General features: G+C 49.0%; 1 protein-coding gene across 1 annotated transcript; it reads left to right on the forward strand.

Moving 5' to 3' along the window:
* The first annotated feature begins 701 nt into the window (after window positions 1-701).
* Window positions 702-13,183, forward strand: LOC100981286 (aflatoxin B1 aldehyde reductase member 4). Its single transcript, XM_003814427.8, has 7 exons — window positions 702-5,296; window positions 8,243-8,430; window positions 8,623-8,727; window positions 9,500-9,596; window positions 9,808-9,907; window positions 10,475-10,604; window positions 11,705-13,183. The coding sequence occupies exons 1-7, from the start codon at window positions 5,083-5,085 to the stop codon at window positions 11,864-11,866; spliced, it is 996 nt and encodes a 331-aa protein (XP_003814475.4). The 5' UTR covers window positions 702-5,082; the 3' UTR covers window positions 11,867-13,183.
* The last annotated feature ends 4,790 nt before the right edge of the window (window positions 13,184-17,973 follow it).

Genomic DNA, 17,973 nt, shown 5'->3' on the forward strand with positions numbered 1-17,973 from the left:
AAACATAAAAAGAAAATTAGCTGGGTTCTGTGGCACACACCTGTAGTCCCAGCTACTCGGGAAGCTGAGGTGGGAGGATTGCTTGAGCCCAGGTATTCAAGGCTGGAGTGAGCTATGATTATGCATCACTGCACTCCAGCCTGGGTGACAGAGCAAACCATGTTTCTAAATACATAAATAAGTAAATAAAATGAAGTAATGAAACACCTACAAGGTAAATGCACCTTGAAGACTTGTAAAATTAAAGACGCCAATTGCAAAAGGTTTCATATTGCATGATTTGATCTGTATGAAATGTCCAGAATAGGCAAATCTGTTTGAGAGAGAGAAAGTAGATGAGTGCTTGCCTAGGACTGGGAGGAGGTTTGCGAGGAAATGGAGATTCACTGCTAATGAGTACAGGGTTTCTTTTGGGGGCGCTTATGAAGATGCTCTGAAATTGATTGTGATGGTTGTACAACTCTGAATACATGAAACAGCATTAAATCATCACTTTAAGTAAGTCAACTGTATAGTGTCTGAATTATGTCTCAATATAGTAGTTTTTTTGTTTTTGTTTTTGTTGTTTTTTATTTTTTTGAGATGGAGTCTCACTCTGTGGCCCAGGCTGGAGTGCAGTGGCGTGATCTCGGCTCATTGCAACCTCCGCCTCCTGGGTTCAACCAATTATCTTGCCTCAGCCTCCCAAGTAGGTGGGACTACAGGCGCGTGCCACCACATCTGGCTAATTTTTTATATATTTTTTAGTAGAGATGGGGTTTCATCATGTTAGCCAGATGGTCTCAATCTCCTGACCTCATGATCTGTCTGCCCTTGGCCTCCCAAAGTGCTGGGATTACAGGTGTGAGCCACTGTGCCTGGCCAATGCAGTTGTTTTTAAAAAACAAAACAGGCCGGTCACGGTGGTTCATTCATGCCTGAAATGCCAGAACTTTGGGAGGCCCAGGCAAGGGGAATCTCTTGAACCCAGGAGTTTGAGACCCCTTCCCCATACCACACACAAAAAAACTAACTCAAACGAATCACCCACCTAAATGTATAAGGTAAAACTGTAAAACTCTTAGAAGAAAATACTGGAGTAAGTATGACTTTGGATTAGGCAGTGGTTTCTTAGATATTGACACCAAAAGCACACGTGGCAAAAGAAAAAGTAAAATCAACACCATCAAAGTTTAGAATGTTCGTGCTTCAGAGAACACTATCAAGAAAGTGAAAAGACAACCCACAGAATGGGATAGTATTTTGCAAATCACATATCTGTTAAGAAACTTGTAGCTGCAATAGATACAGGACTCTTACAACTTAATAAAAGAAAAGACCCACCTAGGTGCAGTGGTTCATGCCTGTAATCCCAGCACTTTGGGAGGCTGAGGTGGGAGGATCCCTTGAGGCCAGGAGTTTGAGACCAGCCTGGCCAACATGGCGAGATGCTGTCTCTACTAAAAATACAAATATTAGCCAGGTGTGGTGGCACATGCCTGTAATTCCACCTATTCGAGAGCTGAGGCATGAGAATTGCTTGAACCTGGGACACCGAGATTGCAGTGAGCTGAGATCGCACCACTGCACTCCAGCCTGTACAACAGAGCGAGACTTTGTCTCAAAAAAAAAAAAGTAAATGCTTACATTATTGATTTGAGATATTTCTTCTTTTATAATATGTCAAAGTGGTGCTATAAATTTCCCTCTTAGCACTACTGTGGCTGCATCTCAGAAAATTTGACATGTCATGTTTTTACTTTAATTCAGTTCAAATTATGATCTAATTTTCCTTGAGATTACATCTTTGATCCATGGGTTATTTAATTTCCAAATACGTGGGGATTTTCCAGACATCATTCCATTATTATTTTCTATTTTTCCTTTTTCTTCTATTTATTTATTTACCTATTTACTTATTTTCAGTTCCCTCTCAGGCTCTAAGTTCTGTTATTATTTTCTAGTTTAATTTCATTGTGTTCAGAGATGTACTTCGTATTATTTAAATCCTTTCAAATTTATTTGTTTATTTTTTTCTTTTCTTTTATTTGAGACGGAGTCTCACTCTGTTGCCCAGGCTGTAGTGCAGTGGTGCAACCTCGGCTCACTGCAACCTCCATCTGCTGGGGTCAAGGGATTCTCCTGCCTCAGCCTCCTGAGTAACTGGGATTATAGGCATGAGCCACCACGCCCGGCTAATTTTTGTATTTTTAGTGGAGATGGGGTTTCACCATGTTGGCCAGGCTGGTCTAGAGAACCCCTAACCTCAGGTCATCTGCCTGCCTCAACCTCCAAAAGTGTTTGGATTACAGGAGTGAGCCACCGCACCTGGCCTGTTAATTTATTTTTGTTATTTTTTTTTTAAGACGGAATCTCACTCTGTTGTCCAGGCTGGAATGCAGTGGCATGATCTCAGCTCACTGCAACCTCTGTCTCCCAAGTTGAAGTGATTATCCTGCCTCAGCCTCTCGAGTAGCTGAGATTACAGGTGCGTGCCAACATGCCTGTCTAATTTTTATATTTTTAGTAGAGACGGGTTCTCACCATGTTGACCAGGCTGATCTGGAACGCCTGACCTCAAGTGATCTGCCTGCCTCAGCATCTCAAAGTGCTGGGATTACAGACATGAGCCACCATGCCCGGCCTCTTTTGCATTTATTAAGACTTGTTTTATGCCTCCAAATATAGTATATCTTGGTGGATGTGCACTTGAATGCATATTCTGCTGTTGTTGGATATTCCATTCATGTTGTTTATATGGACTTGGTTAATAGCATTGTTCAAGTCTTTTTTTTTTTTTTGAGATGGAGTCTTGCTCTGTCACCTAGTCTGGACTGCAGTGGCACGATCTCGGCTCACTGCAACCTCTGCCTCCTGGGTTCAAGCAATTCTTTGCTTCAGCCTCCCGAGTAGCTGGGATTACAGGTGCCCGCCACCACGCCTGGCTAATTTTATGCATTTTTAGTAGAGACGGGGTTTCACCATCTTGGCCAGGCTGATCTTGAACTCCTGACCTCGTGATCCACCCGCCTCAGCCTCCCAAAGTGCTGGGATTACAGGCGTGAGCCACGGCGCCCGTTCTGTTCAAGTCTTCTATACCTTTACTGAGTTTCTGTAAATTATGACTGACAACTGTTCTACAACTGTTGAGAGTGGTGTGTTGAGACCTCCAACTATAATTTTGTATTTATCTATTGCTTCTAAAGTTCTATTATTGTTTTTCATGTATTTGATGCTCTATTTTTATTTGCATATACATTGACGATTATATTTTCTTTGTTAATTGACCTCTGTCATTATGATAGGTCCCTCTTTGTCTTTGGTAGTTTTTCTTGTTGTTGTTTTTGTTGTTGATTTGAGACAGGGTCTCAATCTGCTGCCCAGGTTGGAGTGTAGTGGTATGATCACAGCTCACTGCAGCCTTGACCTCCCAGGCTCAGGTGATCCTCCCACCTCAACCTCCTGAGTAACTGGGACCACAGGCACATGCTACCACATTTTGATAATCTTTTTAAAATTTTTTGTAGAGATAGCATCTCTCTGTGTTGCCCAGGCTGGTCTCAAACTCCTGGGCTCAATCCTCCCTTTTCAGCCTCCCAAAGTGCTGAGATTACAGGTGTCAACCACTATATGGGCCAGTATTTTTTGTTTTGAAACCTACTTTGTCTGATATTGATGTAGCCATTCCAACTTTTTAAAATTTAGTTTTGTCAAGGTATGTCTTTTCCCACCTTTTTACTTTTTTTTTTTTTTGAGATGGAATTTCGCTCTTGTTGCCTCGGCTGGAGTGCAATGGTGCGATCTTGGCTCACCGCAACCTCCGCCTCCAAGGTTCCAGCGATTCTCCTGCCTCAGCCTCCCGAGTAGCTGGGATTACAGGCATGTGCCACCCCACCTGGCTAATTTTGTATTTTTAGTAGAGACAGGGTTTCTCCGTGTTAGTCAGGCTGGTCTCCAACTCTTGACCTCAGGTGATCCACCCCCCTCGGCCTCCCAAAGTGCTGGGATTACAGGCATGAACCACTCCGCCTGGCGCATCTTTTTACTTTTAACTTATCTCTGTTTATATATTTCGATAGCTTTCTAATATTTACTATATACTTGTGTTTTGCTTTTTTATCCATTCGAACAATCTCTGCCTTTTACTTGCAAGCATTTTTTTATTTATATTTAATGTAATTATTGATATGATTGGGTTTAAATTAATCTTGCTATTGGTTTTTCATTTGTTCCATCTGTCTTGTTCTTTTTTTTTTTTTTTTTTTTTTTTTTTTTTTTTGTAGTTAGAGACAGATTTGCCCTCTGTCACCCAGGGCGGAGTGCAGTGGAGCTATCACAGCACACTGCAGCTGGGCATTGGTCCATTTTTCTATCTTCTTTTTTTTTTTTTTTTTTTTTCTTTTGAGACAGGGCCTCCCTATGTTGCCCAGGCTGGATTCAAACTCCTGGGCTCAGGCGATCGTCCTGCCTTCATCTCCCAAAGTGTTGGGATTACAGGCGTAAACCACCACAGTCAGTCAGTTTGTTTGCTTGTTTCACTTAGGTACAGAATTCAATGCCAACAGTTCTTTTCTTTCAACACTTTAACCATGTCACTCCAGGGGACGCTGTTTTGAGGCTTTGGTAAGCCTCGTCCTCCAGGACCACACGGCAGGCAGGCAGCACAGCCCTTAGGTCCACCACACCCCTTAAGCTCCCTCCTGGAGGAGACAGAGACCTGGGACAGCTCCGGGGCGGGCGAGGCCGAGGGATGGGGGACGACGGGGCAGGGAGGAGTCCCCGACCTTTGGGATCTTCGCCACCCTTGGACCCCCTCACCCTTGCGGACTTGAGGGGTGTTAAAATCTCCAAGACGCGAGTCACCGGTACGAAGCCACAGCCATTTCGCCGCTTGCTCGGTGCAAGTGCAGACGGTCCTCGTGGTTGAGAGCGGGGTCCAGCGCGTGGGCGGCGTTGGGCACCTTCGGCCGCGCCCTCCGCTCCACCACCGGTGGGCGCGGCCCGAGCCAGTCCCTAAAGCCACGGGGCCGCCCGCTCCGAGCCTGGTGCTTCCGACCGCTGCGCGCGGCTCCTGGGCTGTCGCAGTCTCCCGTTGCCGCCGTCATGTCCCGGCAGCTGTCGCGGGCCCGGCCAGCCACGGTGCTGGGCGCCATGGAGATGGGGCGCCGCATGGACGCGCCCACCAGCGCCGCAGTCACGCGCGCCTTCCTGGAGCGCGGCCACACCGAGATAGACACGGCCTTCCTGTACAGCGACGGCCAGTCCGAGACCATCCTGGGCGGCTTGGGGCTCGGGCTGGGCGGCAGCGACTGCAGAGGTAACAGTGGCCCCTGATCCTCCCTCTGCATAGTGCAGAGCTGAGCCTGTCACCAGCCGTGCGCTGCCCCGCTCTCCCTGGCCCCGGGCAGCACCCACGGCTTCGTCCCCCACCCCATCCCCGTCCACACCGCAACTCTGGGAACCCCCAGCTCCTCAGGCACATCTAGCTCTGGACAACTGGATGGTGCTTTGTCCGGACTCCTTTTCTGTCATCTTCTCTTCCGGGAGGTAGCCAGCACCCTCACTGACGCCTGGATGACTTGGTCTTGCCTGGAATGACTTGGCTAGCCCCTCTCTGGAGCACGAAAAACATTGGAATCTAGCATTGTGCAGCTCCTGTCCCCACCTGTGCCCTTCAGGTGCCCTTGACGGGCCTGATCTGCAGAAATTCTGTTCTTATCGCCTGGCACTCCCTGGCACAGTCCAAAATCAGAGTTTGGACCCAGCACACTATCTGCTTCCTCCTAGGCTCATGCCAGCCTGCTCGGGTCCCTGGACTTTGCTCTGGTAACTCACCAGGGTGAAAATGCCCGGGAGCCTTGGCAGCTCCCTCAGTGAGATGGGGAATTGGGTGTGGTACAGGGTCTCACTGCCCTCTCTGTGGGATGCTCTGTCTGAAGCTATTGGAGAGAAATGGACACTAACCCACTCCAGGAATCTCCAATTCTAGCGATGGCTGGGGAGCCGAGTGAGCCCTTCTTGGGAGGGACCCCGTGAAGAAAGATAGGATAGGAGTTTGCCAGGAAGAGTACAAGGGGCAAGGGCGTCAGGGCAGTGGGCATGGGTGTGGAAAGGCAAATGCGATTTGGCAATGCCGCCGGTGCTGGGGGAAGCAGGTGTAGTCCGAGGGGAAGATGTGTGTAAAGGGGCAGGAGGAGCCGCCCTCAGTCTGATGCCATTTGCAGTGCTTAGGCCGATGCCTGGCAGGCACATAGTGAGGGCTGGGAAATGTTAGCTGTTTCTTTGTTCTTAATATTAGCACCATTTGCCTCCTTCCACTCTGAGTGTCTGAGTGGAGTCTTGTCCATTTCTCCTCTGATTCACCACATGGTACATCCCAAACAAAAGAGGCCTGTGCACTCATCTCAGTGCCACACTCTTTCTAGATCACCTGGCTGCCACTCAGTGAGAGCTCTGATCTTACTTCCGGTCCTTTTTTTTTTTTTTTTTTTTTTTTGATACAGGGTCTTGCTATTTTACCCAGGCTGGAGTGCAATCATGGCTCATTGCAGCTTTGGCCTCTCAGGGCTCAAGCGATCCTCCCACCTCAGCCTCCTGAGTAGCTGGGACTACTACAGGCCTGTGCCACCACACCTGGCTAATTTTTTGTATTATTCATCGAAACCAGAGTCTCACTTTGTTGCCCAGGCTGGTCTCAAACTCATGGGCTCAAGTGATCCTCCTGCCCTGGCCTCCCAAAGTGCTGAGATTACAGGTGTGAGCCACCACAGATCTGCACCCTCTGCCTGGCCCTTATTTCTGATTTTTTTTTTTTTGTTTACTTTTTTTAATCCTTGTCTTCTGTCTTTGAGTCCAAGGTTGGCTGGTGAAAGTCCTCAGATCTCAGATCTGAAGTTAAGCTCACATTGAGAAGCAGAGGGGTGGTGGTGGAGTGGAAAAATTCCAAATGAATAGTTCATCAAACCTGCTCCCTCCCAGGTCTCAAGGGCTCTAGTGACTGCCCTCCTGCCAGCCTAAGTGACTTTCTAAGTGTGAAAAGTGGGAAGAGGACTCTCCACTCACCTGTTATTCCAGCCCACTAGGATCTAGGATTTTTTATTTTTATTTTTATTTTGAAATAGGGTCTCATTCTGTCATCCAGGCTGGAGTACAGTGGCATAATATTTGCTCACTACAGCCTTGATCTCCTAGGCTCATGTGATCCTCTCAGCTCAGCCTCCCAAGTAGCTGAGATTACAGGCATGTGCCACCATGCCTGGCCAAATTTTGTGGTTTTTGTAGAGATGGGGTTTCACCATTTTGCCCAGGCTGGTCTCAAACCCCTGGGCTCAAGAGATCCACCCTCCTGGGCCTCTCTGAGTGCTCGGCTTATGGGGGTGAGCCACTGTGCCTAACCTCCAACTAAGATTTTTTTTTTTGGGGGGGCAGACAGAGTCTTGTTCTGGCACACAGGCTGGAGTGTAGTGAAAGATCTCGGCTCACTGCAACCTCTGCCTCTTGGGTTCAAGCGATTCTTGTGCCTCAGCCTCTCCAGTAGCTGCGATTACAAGTTTCAGCCACTGAACCCAGCCTCCAACTAGGATTCTTAACAGGGGGCAGGGAGAAGAGTGTTAAGCTTACTTCTTTTTTTTTTTTTTTTTTTTTTTTTTGACAGTCTTGCTCTGTCACCCAGGCTTGACTGCAATGGCATGATCTGGGCTCACTGCAACCTCTACCTCCCAGGTTCATGCAATTCTTTTTTTTTTTTTTGAGACAGAGTCTCGCTTTGTTGCCCAGGCTGGAGTGCAATGGCGCGATCTCGGCTCACTGCAAGCTCCGCCTCCCGGGTTCACGCCATTCTTCTGCCTCAGCCTCCTGAGTAGCTGGGACTACAGGCGCCCACCACCATGCCCGGCTAATTTTTTGTATTTTTAGTAGAGACGGGATTTCACCGTGTTAGCCAGGATGGTCTCAAACTCCTGATCTTGTGATCTGCCTGCCTCAGCCTCCCAAAGTGCCGGGATTACAGGTGTGAGCCACCGCGCACGGCTGGTTCATGCAATTCTTGTGCCTAGCCTCCCAAGTAGCAGAGATAACAGGTGTGTACAACCACCCCCAGCTAATTTTTATATTTTTAGTACAGATGGGGTTTTACCATGTTGGCCAGCTTGGTCTCAAAGTCTTGACCTCAGGTGATTTACCCACCTCCGCCTCCCAAAGTGCTGGGATTATAGGCGTGAGCCACCACATCCAGCCCTGAATTTTCATTTCTCTTTCCTCTCAGAGAAAATTGCTACCAAGGCCAATCCATGGATTGGGAACTCCCTGAAGCCTGACAGTGTCCGATCCCAGCTGGAGACGTCACTAAAGCGGCTGCAGTGTCCCCGAGTGGACCTCTTCTATCTACATGCACCTGACCACAGCACCCCGGTGGAAGAGACACTGCGTGCCTGCCACCAGCTGCACCAGGAGGTGAGGGGACCCCTGAGCTCTGGGAGGTGGTCCACTGCTACTCTCCTTATCCTGATCCTAATGGTGAGAGCAGAGGCACCAGGGCAGTCCCAGGGTGGAGCAGGGAACAGCCCCACTCCCAGGGGCCCCACCCTGGCCTCCCTTTCCTGGTCTGGGCTGCACTATGTTCTGACTGGAGCCTCACCTGAGCAGGGCAAGTTCGTGGAGCTTGGCCTCTCCAACTATGCCGCCTGGGAAGTGGCCGAGATCTGTACCCTCTGCAAGAGCAACGGCTGGATCCTGCCCACTGTGTACCAGGTGAGGGCCAGGGCTGCAGAGGCCAAGGTCTCCAGAACTCCTGCTCATCCTGGGCTGTCTTTGCCCCTCTGACTGCCCCCATGCCCTCTGCATAGCAGCCACTCCCCTGCTGAAAGCCTGCAGATGGCTCCCAGGTACCCTCAGGATGCCATTCAAGTTCCTCAGGCTGGCCACTGGGCATCTGCTTCCTTCCTGCCTATCTGTGCACCTTGGACCCTTCCTTCCCTACCTTCCCCTGTACTCAGCCTGGAACAAGCCCTTCCCCCACCACCGCCCCTTCCGTGAGAGAATGGTTCAGGTCTCACATACGTGTCTCTTCCTCTGGAAGCCTTTCTAGATGGGCCCAGAAGACCCTGAGACCTCAGGTCCTTGTTTACCTCCTCATGATTCATTGCACAAATATTTGCACACCTGCTTGGTGCCAGGCACTGGTCACAGAACTTTCTAGTCTATTATGATTGCCTCATGACTCGATTATAACTGTTTATGCTTGACCTTACTACAAAATGTTTGAGGGAAGGGACCTTGTCCTTTTAGCTTTTGAATCTAAATCTGACAACCAGCCCACAGTTGGTGCTCATGAAAGTTGGCAGAATGAATGAATTTTCCTAGGGCATAAGCCCCTTTCACCAGCACCAGTAAGAATAGGTATATGCCCAGACGGTTAAAGTCCTAGAATTGTTAAGGTCTGAAATAAGGGTTCTATAAGGGTAAATTTGAGGTCCCTTCTTTTGACACATCCACCCTCTCCCCGGGGCCCTTCTCCTTACAGGGCATGTACAGCGCCACCACCCGGCAGGTGGAAACGGAGCTCTTCCCCTGCCTCAGGCACTTTGGACTGAGGTTCTACGCCTACAACCCTCTGGCTGGTACGTGGAGCATTCCTGGCCCTGACTCAGCCTATTCCCGACCCACAGATGCCCAGCCCAGAACCTGGGAAGAAAGGAGAGTTTGACAAGAGGCTGGGCTGCATCCTTCAGCCCTCCTGGGTCCCTGCCCCTCCCCTAGACCAGAGCCCTGAGGGATGTGGCAGCTTCTGGGGCACTCTGGGCCCCGGGGCTGATTGCTGCCTTCCCGCAGGGGGCCTGCTGACTGGCAAGTACAAGTATGAGGACAAGGACGGGAAACAGCCCGTGGGCCGCTTCTTTGGGACTCAGTGGGCAGAGATCTACAGGAATCGGTGAGCTGGGGGTGCTTGGTGTGGATGGCTGGGGTGGGGTCAGCTTTATGTGGAATGAAGTCCTGGGCTGCTCCTGGGGTAAGGCCTTTCCTCGCTGCTGCACCTACTCCCCTGCATTCCTTCAGGAATTTCCAAACCCTCTGGGTTTTCTTGTTGTCTTGGGACCTCCAGGAGGAAAGGAGGCTCCCTGGACCTCGGGGTCTTGAAGTCGTAGCTCTTTCCTGAGCAATCACCCGCTACGAAGGAAAGAAAGAGCCCTGGAGGGAGGTCCAGGAGGCCTGGGGCTGAGTCCTGACCTGTCTCAGCGGCCTTCATGTCCATAGGGGAAATGAGAGCAGGCTGCTGAGTTCTCAGGAATAAAGATTCGTTGAGGTCTCTGCTGAGGGGCCCAGCATCCTGGGTGGTTCTGATGCCCAGCAAAGTGAGAGACCTATGACTAGAGAGGACACCCGCCCCTCAGGGCTGCAGGGTGTGGGGTGGGGCAGTGGCCCTGGATGGCTCTTTGGTTGTGGCTTCCAGTGTGACCCTGATGGTACTGACCCCTGTGCCACCATCCCCCCTGAACAGCTTCTGGAAGGAGCACCACTTCGAGGGCATTGCCCTGGTGGAGAAGGCCCTGCAGGCCGCGTATGGCGCCAGCGCCCCCAGCGTGACCTCGGCCGCCCTCCGGTGGATGTACCACCACTCACAGCTGCAGGTAACCAGCGACCCTGGGTGCTCAGCTTCTTCCCTTCCAGGGGAACCAGCATTCATTACCTTCAGGTGAAGCCCACAGCATTTGTTTTCTCGATTCGTCTGAAATTTCTTTCTTCCAACTCTCATAAACACTCTTCCCACTGGTCTTTTTTTTTTTGACACAGAGTCTTGCTCTGTTATGCCAGCTGGAGTGCAGTGGCACGATCTCGGCTCACTGCAACTTCTGCCTCCCAGACTCAAGCAATTCTCCTCCCCCAGCCTCCTGAGTAGCTGGGATTACAGGCACGCGCCACTATGACCAACTAATTGTTTGTATTTATAGTAGAGATGGGGTTTCGCCAAGCTGCCTATGCTGGTCTTGAACTCCTGAGCTCAGACAATTCGCCCTCCTCAGCCTCTGAAAGTGCTGGGATTACAGGCGTGAGCCCCTGCACTCGGCCTTCTCATTGGTCTTTGATGGTATCTGAGTGCCAGGCTTTGTAATGAGGGCTTCAGTGCAGGGATTTCATTATTCCTTCGGCTTTATGAAATGACTATCCCTGTGTTATTGACGAGGAAACTGAGTTTCACCCAGCTATGAAAGGGGCAGACATTTTAACACAGGTTCAACTGTAAAGCCCACTAGCCTCATCCTTTTGGTGGGAGCTGGAGTTTCCCTCTCTCAGTGCCTCATGTCTTCCTCTTTCAAATTTATATCCAACTCCAGCCTTAGATGTTGCAATAGTGTCTGGCATATATACAGTAGGTGCTCAATAAATGGGAGCTAAGTGCGCTACATAATTTTTCACACCCATAACCATGTTGAAAATAGAAAAGAGGATTGAGTCTCAGAGAGGCTTAATAACTTAGCCGCGTTTACACAGCTGCTGGGGGGCAGAACTGGGCTGTGAATGTAGGTCTGTCTGGAAGGGTTGTGTGGCAGTAGGGGAAAGAAAACAGGTTTCGAATCACATGGGTACAGCTATCCAAGGCACCTTAAGTTCTTTCTGGACATACGGGATATAAGAGAGCCCAAATCTCAGCAGGGAGGTGGCTGGGATGGCTGTGAGTGGAGTCGCTGTGCAACAGAAGAGGGTTGAAGTCTGGCCGTCTCCCTTGCAGGGTGCCCACGGGGACGCGGTCATCCTGGGCATGTCCAGCCTGGAGCAGCTGGAGCAGAACTTGGCAGCGGCAGAGGAAGGGCCCCTGGAGCCGGCTGTCGTGGATGCCTTTAATGAAGCCTGGCATTTGTTTGCCCATGAATGTCCCAACTACTTCATCTAAGCTCATCGTGGCTCAGGCTGCCCAAGGCTTTTCTGTCAACTCTTTTGCTCTCTCCCGCTTTGTCTAATTTAGAACTGCCTCACTAAATTCTTAGGGATGGAAGTATTTGGAAAAAAACCTAACAGTAGAGTCACCACCTAAGGAAGAATAAAATCTCCCAGGGTGCTGTGTGTTAGTCTGTTTGCGTTGCTATAAAAGAATACCTGAGACTGGGTCATGTATAAAGAAAAGAGGTTTCTTTGGCTCACAGTTCTGCAGTCTGTACAAGAGGGTGTGGTGCCGGCATCTGCTCTTGGTGAGGGCCTCAGGAAGCTTAGAATCATGGCAGAAGGGGAAACGGAGCCAGCGTGTCACATGGTGAGAGAGGTAGCAAGAGACAGACAGGGGAGGAAATTCACACACTGATGGTGGGGATGTAAAATGGTACAACCAGTTTGGAAAATAGTTTGGCAGTTTCTCAAAGGATTAAACATAAAATTACCATAGGATTCAGCAGTTCCACTTGTGGGTATGTAGCCAAGAGAAATGAAAACATATCTCCCCACAAAAAAACTTGGGCATGAGATTTCACATTATCATTGCTCATAATAGCCAATAAGTAAAAACAACCCAAATGTCCAAGAATGAATAAATGGATAAACAAAATATGGTATATTTATACAACAGACTATTATTCGGCCATTAAAAAAAAAAAAAAGAGTGGCTGACACCTGTAATCTCAGCACTTTGAGAGGCCAAGGCAGGAGGACTGATTGAAGACAGGAGTTCCAGACCAGTCTGGGAAACAAAGCGAGACCCTGTCTCCACTAAACATAAAAACAAAATTACTGGGGCCCCATGGCACACACCTGTAGTCCCAGCTGCTCGGGAAGCTGAGATGGGCGGATTGCTTGAGCCCAGGTATTCAAGTCTGGAGTGAGCTATGACTGTGCCACTGCACTCCAGCCTGGGCGACAGAGCAAACCCTGTTTCCAAACAAACAAACAAACAAATACACAAACAGAAGTACTTAAACATCTACAATGTAAGTGCATCTTGAAGACGTGTTAAGTTAAAGAAGCCAATTACAAAAGGTTTCACGTTGTATGATTTCGTTTATATGAAATGTCCAGAATAGGCAAATCTGTTTGAGAGAGAGAAAGTAGATGAGTGCTTGCCTAGGACTGGGAGGAGGTTTGCGAGGAAATGGAGATTCACTGCTAATGAGTACAGGGTTTCTTTTGGGGGCGCTTATGAAGATGCTCTGAAATTGATTGTGATGGTTGTACAACTCTGAATACATGAAACAGCATTAAATCATCACTTTAAGTAAGTCAACTGTATAGTGTCTGAATTATGTCTCAATACTGTTGTTTTTAAAAAACAAAACAGGCCAGGCACGGTGTCTCATTCCTGAAATCCCAGAACTCTGAGAGGCCTAGGCAAGGGGATTGCTTGAATCCAGGAGTTCAAGAGCAGCCTGGGCAACATGGTGAAATCCCATCTTGACAAAATATACAAAAATTAGCTGGGTGGTGGCAAACCCACTGTTTGGGTAGAACTCAGTGGGGGAAGCCTCATCTGTTCCCCGGTGTCTGAGACGTGATTTAGCAGCTGTAGGCTAGGGTCACCTGAAGACATTCACTTATCAGCTGCTGTCATTAACTGGCACACATGTGGCCTCTGCATGTGGCTTCCAAGGGAGCACATCTCAAGCAATCTAGGCAGAAGCCATGTGGCCTTTTATGTCCCAGCCTCAGGAGTCCATAGCGTCACTCTTGTGTCCTGGGAGGGGAGTCAAAGATACCTGTACAAAGAGCATTTGAGAGCATGGGGTGGTTATCTTAGGAAAATAAACTGTAACACTGGGAGCAACGGTCCTGAGTGGTCAAGTCGAGATGAGCCCCAGGAGCTGCTGAGACTCTTGAGTATCCCCATCAGGGATGCATTCTCTGCTATGCCACATACCACCTATTAGAATCTTCTGGATACTATATCTCAAAGATAGTTGATGTCCACTTGAATTCAGCCATTTCATATCTTTTTTCTCTTCTTTTTTTCCCACTCCACCTCCTCCCTCAGCCATTTTATATCTAAAGAGCTTCTTCAAGAGACAGTTCCCAAACAGCACCTTAAACATATATACAATTCATATTTGTTAATTTAAAAACAAATGAGAAGGAACAAAAAGACCTAAAGGAGCAGAGCTGGATCTGGACAGCGTCTAATATATATTTATTCATCCTCAAACTAAGGAAACTGCTCTGTGCTGTATAAAAGACTGGAGAAGGGCCAGGCGCAGTGGCTCACGCCTGTAATCCCAGCACTTTGGGAGGCCGAGGCGGGCGGATTATGGGGTCAGGAGATCAAGACCATCCTAGTTAACACGGTGAAACCCGGTCTCTACTAAAAATACAAAAAATTAGCCGGGCATGGTGGCGGGCGCCTGTAGTTCCAGCTACCTGACGCGGGAGAATGGCGTAAATCCGGGAGGTGGAGCTTGCAGTGAGCTGAGATCATGCCACTGCACTCCAGCCTGGGCGACAGAGCAAGACTCCGTCTCAAAAAAGAAAAAGAAAAAGAAAAAAAAAAAAAGACTGGAGAAGGAGGTGACATAGATTTTGCACATGGGAATTCATGAGGAGGGGAGTTCCTGAAACTTCAGGCTGCAGAGAGGGCCATGGGCTGCCCTACTTGCTTCATTTCTGACCTGCTTGTTCCCAGTGACTGGGTTGGTTGGCATCACCAGTGTCTCAAATTGGGCCATTCTGAATACATTTCAGAAGCAACAGGAAGGTAAGAGTGCCAGGCTCCACAATTGTTTATGAACAAGTACATTTCTGCTGCATGGATTTTTAATTTAATAAGGCTGTTTTTACCATGGCTTTTTTTTTTTTTTTTGAGATGGAGTCTAGCTCTGTTGCCCAGGCTGGAGTGCAGTGGTGCAATCTTGGCTCACTGCAACCTCTGCCTCCCGGGTTCAAGCAATTCTCTGCCTCAGCCTCCCAAGTAGCTGGGACTACAGGCGCCTGCCACCACACCTGGCTCATTTTTTATATTTTTAGCAGAGACGGGGTTTCACCATCTTGGCCAGCCTGGTCTTGAACTCCTGACCTCGTGATCCACCCGCCTCGGCCTCCCAAAGTGCTGGGATTGCAGGCATGAGCCACCGTCCTTACCATGGCATTTGTAAGTGTATGTCCACTGCAGAAACAAATTTCTATCCTCAATGTTGAGCTTTATTAACTGAATTTGAAATAGCATTCAGAACAGTTAGATGCTTTCTCTCTCACAAAATGGATTTCCAAAAGCTTTACTCTGATTCCAAGAGTTGGATGGAAGACAGTTTATATATACAAGCTGGAAGCCACCACACCCAGTCTATTTCTTAAAATTTGGACAATTTATCAAAGTGATATGTGCCCATGGTTAAAAGCTGTCACTTTCCAAGTCTCATTCCTCAGAGGCAACTTCTAGAAATTCTTGCAGCTTTCTTTTTCTCTAGCAGTTACTGCTGCGCTATGTCTAAAGTATACACTTGGCTGGGGATGGTGGTTCACACCTATAATCCCAACACTTTGGGAGACAAAGGTGAATCGCTTGAGCCCAGGAGTTTGAGACCAGCCTGGGCAGGTCAGTGAGACTGTCTCTACAAAAAAATTTTAAAAACTAGCCAGGCATGGTGTCATAGGCCTGTAGTTCCAGCCTTAGGAGGCCAAGATAGGAGGATTGCTTGAGCTCAGGAGTTTGGCCTGGATATTAAAGCAAGACCGCCATCTCTTATTAAAAAAAAAGCTACACACTTTATCGCTATTCCTTAATATATCAAATTTAGATGTCGTGTGTGGGCTGCTGGAACGTTCCTGATCTTAGATTTACCAAATCCACACCTGCAAGGTTAATATTTGTGCACAATGTGATTTATTACTTCTTTTTGTTTTCTCCCCCTGGGAGGAAGGCAGAAACAAGCCAAGCTCCATGGAAGTGGTGCCAGTGCTAGTTTTGTTGATATGGCCAAGGACTTAGGCAGCAGTGTCCAACATTTGGGTTCACCTTGTGTGCACTGCTGTGATTTACAGCCTTATTTGGATGATAAGGATGATCAGAAACCCCAAGGGTTTCTAATAATCCTTGCCATGTTCAGGAACCACCGTCCTAAGTGGAGGTTTTCTCAAGCTTTTCACACTGCAGGGCCCAGGCTACAGCCCTGGAGAATCGAGACCTGCTGGGTTTCATCCCATCTGTTCTTTACAGTGTGCAAAGCTGGCCAGGCCCCTTACTACCTTTATACTTGGCATTTAGCACATGGGGCTGGCATGGGGCATTTCCCTTCCTCACTGAGCAGGTGAGGGCAGGTGGCTCAGCCAAGGCCGCAGAGCCAGGATTGGAGATCAGGACTTGTCATGGGTCCTTGTGTCCCCCAGGGCACACAGGTGTGGTGCTGTAGGTGCTGAGGGGTCCTAAGGTGGCGGGTGTTTAACACCTGGTGAGGTTAAATGCTAGGGTTTTTTCTTCGAAATGGGGTCTCACTCTGTTGTTCAGGATGGAGTGCAGGGGCTCGATCACCACTCCCTGCAGCCTCTACCTCCCAGGCTCAAGTGATCTTCCTGCCTCAGCCTCCAGAGCAGCTGAGACTAGAGGCGCACATCACTACGCCCGGCTAATTTTTGTTTTGTTTTGTTTTGTTTTGTAGAGACAGGAGGTCTCCCTACGTTATCTTGGCTGACTTCTAACTTCCGGCATCAAGCAATCCTCCCTTCTTGGCCTCCCAAAGGGCTTGGATTACAGGTGTGGCCATCACGCCTGGCCAAATGCAAGGATTCTCGCCCACTGCCTCCCCTCTAGCCACCCAAGAACACGGATGAGGGGCCCAGAAACCTGCATGCATTCTGATGCTCAAAAATGTAAGATGTCTACTTAGAAGCCATTAGCCCCTCAGTGCTTCAGGGACCTGGGTGCGGGCAACCGCCCTGAGATGACCCCTAGTACTGACCCCCGTGCAATACCCTCCCCCAACCCAGCTTCTGGAACGAGCACCACTTCAAGGCCATGGCCCTGGTGGAGCAGGTCATGCAGATTGTGTATATAGCACCAGTGCCCCTGGCATGGCCTTGACTGCCCTGCGATGGACCACTCGCAAGCTGCAGGTAACCCAGCTGTCTCTAGATGCTCAGCTGCTTCTCTCAAATTCTGTGGGGGTGGGGAGACTGGGGAAGCTGCGAGGGCTATGCAGTCATTTGGTCACTTTGACCAAGAGGAGATAAGTCCTTTTCTTCCTATGAAGGCTCTCCATGGCCCAGTTCTTTTGGGTGGGGTAAACCTGTTCTTACACAAATTACTTAAGCGGCCAGGTTACCAACACTAGTTATTGCGATGGCCATGTTAAGTATGGTCATCTCAGTTTTACATAAGGCAACTGGCTCAGAGGCAGTTTCACTTGCGTAGGGTCCCACAGCTACACATGGTAGGGAACGAACGTGGGTTTGACTGAAACTAATGTTTTTCTTTTTGGGGGGACAAGGTCTTCCTCTTGTCACCCAGGCTGGAGTGCAGTGGCTTGATCATGGTTCACTGCAGCCTTGACCTCCAGGGCTCAAGCAATGCTCCGCTTCAGTCTCCCATGTAGCTGGGACCACAGGCATACACCACCATGTGACTAACTTTTGTATTTTTTGTAGAGACAGGGGTCTCACTACATTGCCTGGGCTGATCTTTTTTTTTTTTTTGAGACGGAGTCTAGCTCTGTCACCCAGGCTGAGTGCAGTGCTGTGATCTCGGCTCACTGCAAGCTCCGCCTCCCAGGTTCAAGCCATTCTCCTGCCTCAGCCTCCCGAGTAGCTGGGACTACAGGCGCCCGTCACCATGCCCAGCTAATTTTTTGTATTTTTAGTAGAGACGGGGTTTCACCGTGTTAGCCAGGATGGTCTCCATCTCCTGACCTCGTAATCTGCCTGCCTCGGCCTCCCAAAGGGCTGGGATTACAGGCATGAGCCACCGTGCCCGGCCTGAGCCTGGGCTGATCTTGAGTCTTTGGGCTCAAGCAATCCGCCCACCTCAGCATTCCAAATTGCTAGGATTACAGGTGCAAGCCACTGCATCTGGTCTGAAACCTACATTTTTAACCATTA

The sequence above is a fragment of the Pan paniscus genome, chromosome 1, assembly GCF_029289425.2.
Source record: "Pan paniscus chromosome 1, NHGRI_mPanPan1-v2.0_pri, whole genome shotgun sequence".
NCBI lineage: Eukaryota > Metazoa > Chordata > Mammalia > Primates > Hominidae > Pan > Pan paniscus.

Bases quoted from the DNA above. Each gene is read 5' to 3' on its own strand.
- LOC100981286 (XM_003814427.8), top strand. From the start codon at position 5,083: ATGTCCCGGCAGCTGTCGCGGGCCCGGCCAGCCACGGTGCTGGGCGCC. The intron at 8,728-9,499 runs GTGAGGGCCAGG...TTCTCCTTACAG, and splicing joins TCCTGCCCACTGTGTACCAG to GGCATGTACAGCGCCACCAC. The intron at 9,597-9,807 runs GTACGTGGAGCA...GCCTTCCCGCAG, and splicing joins CGCCTACAACCCTCTGGCTG to GGGGCCTGCTGACTGGCAAG.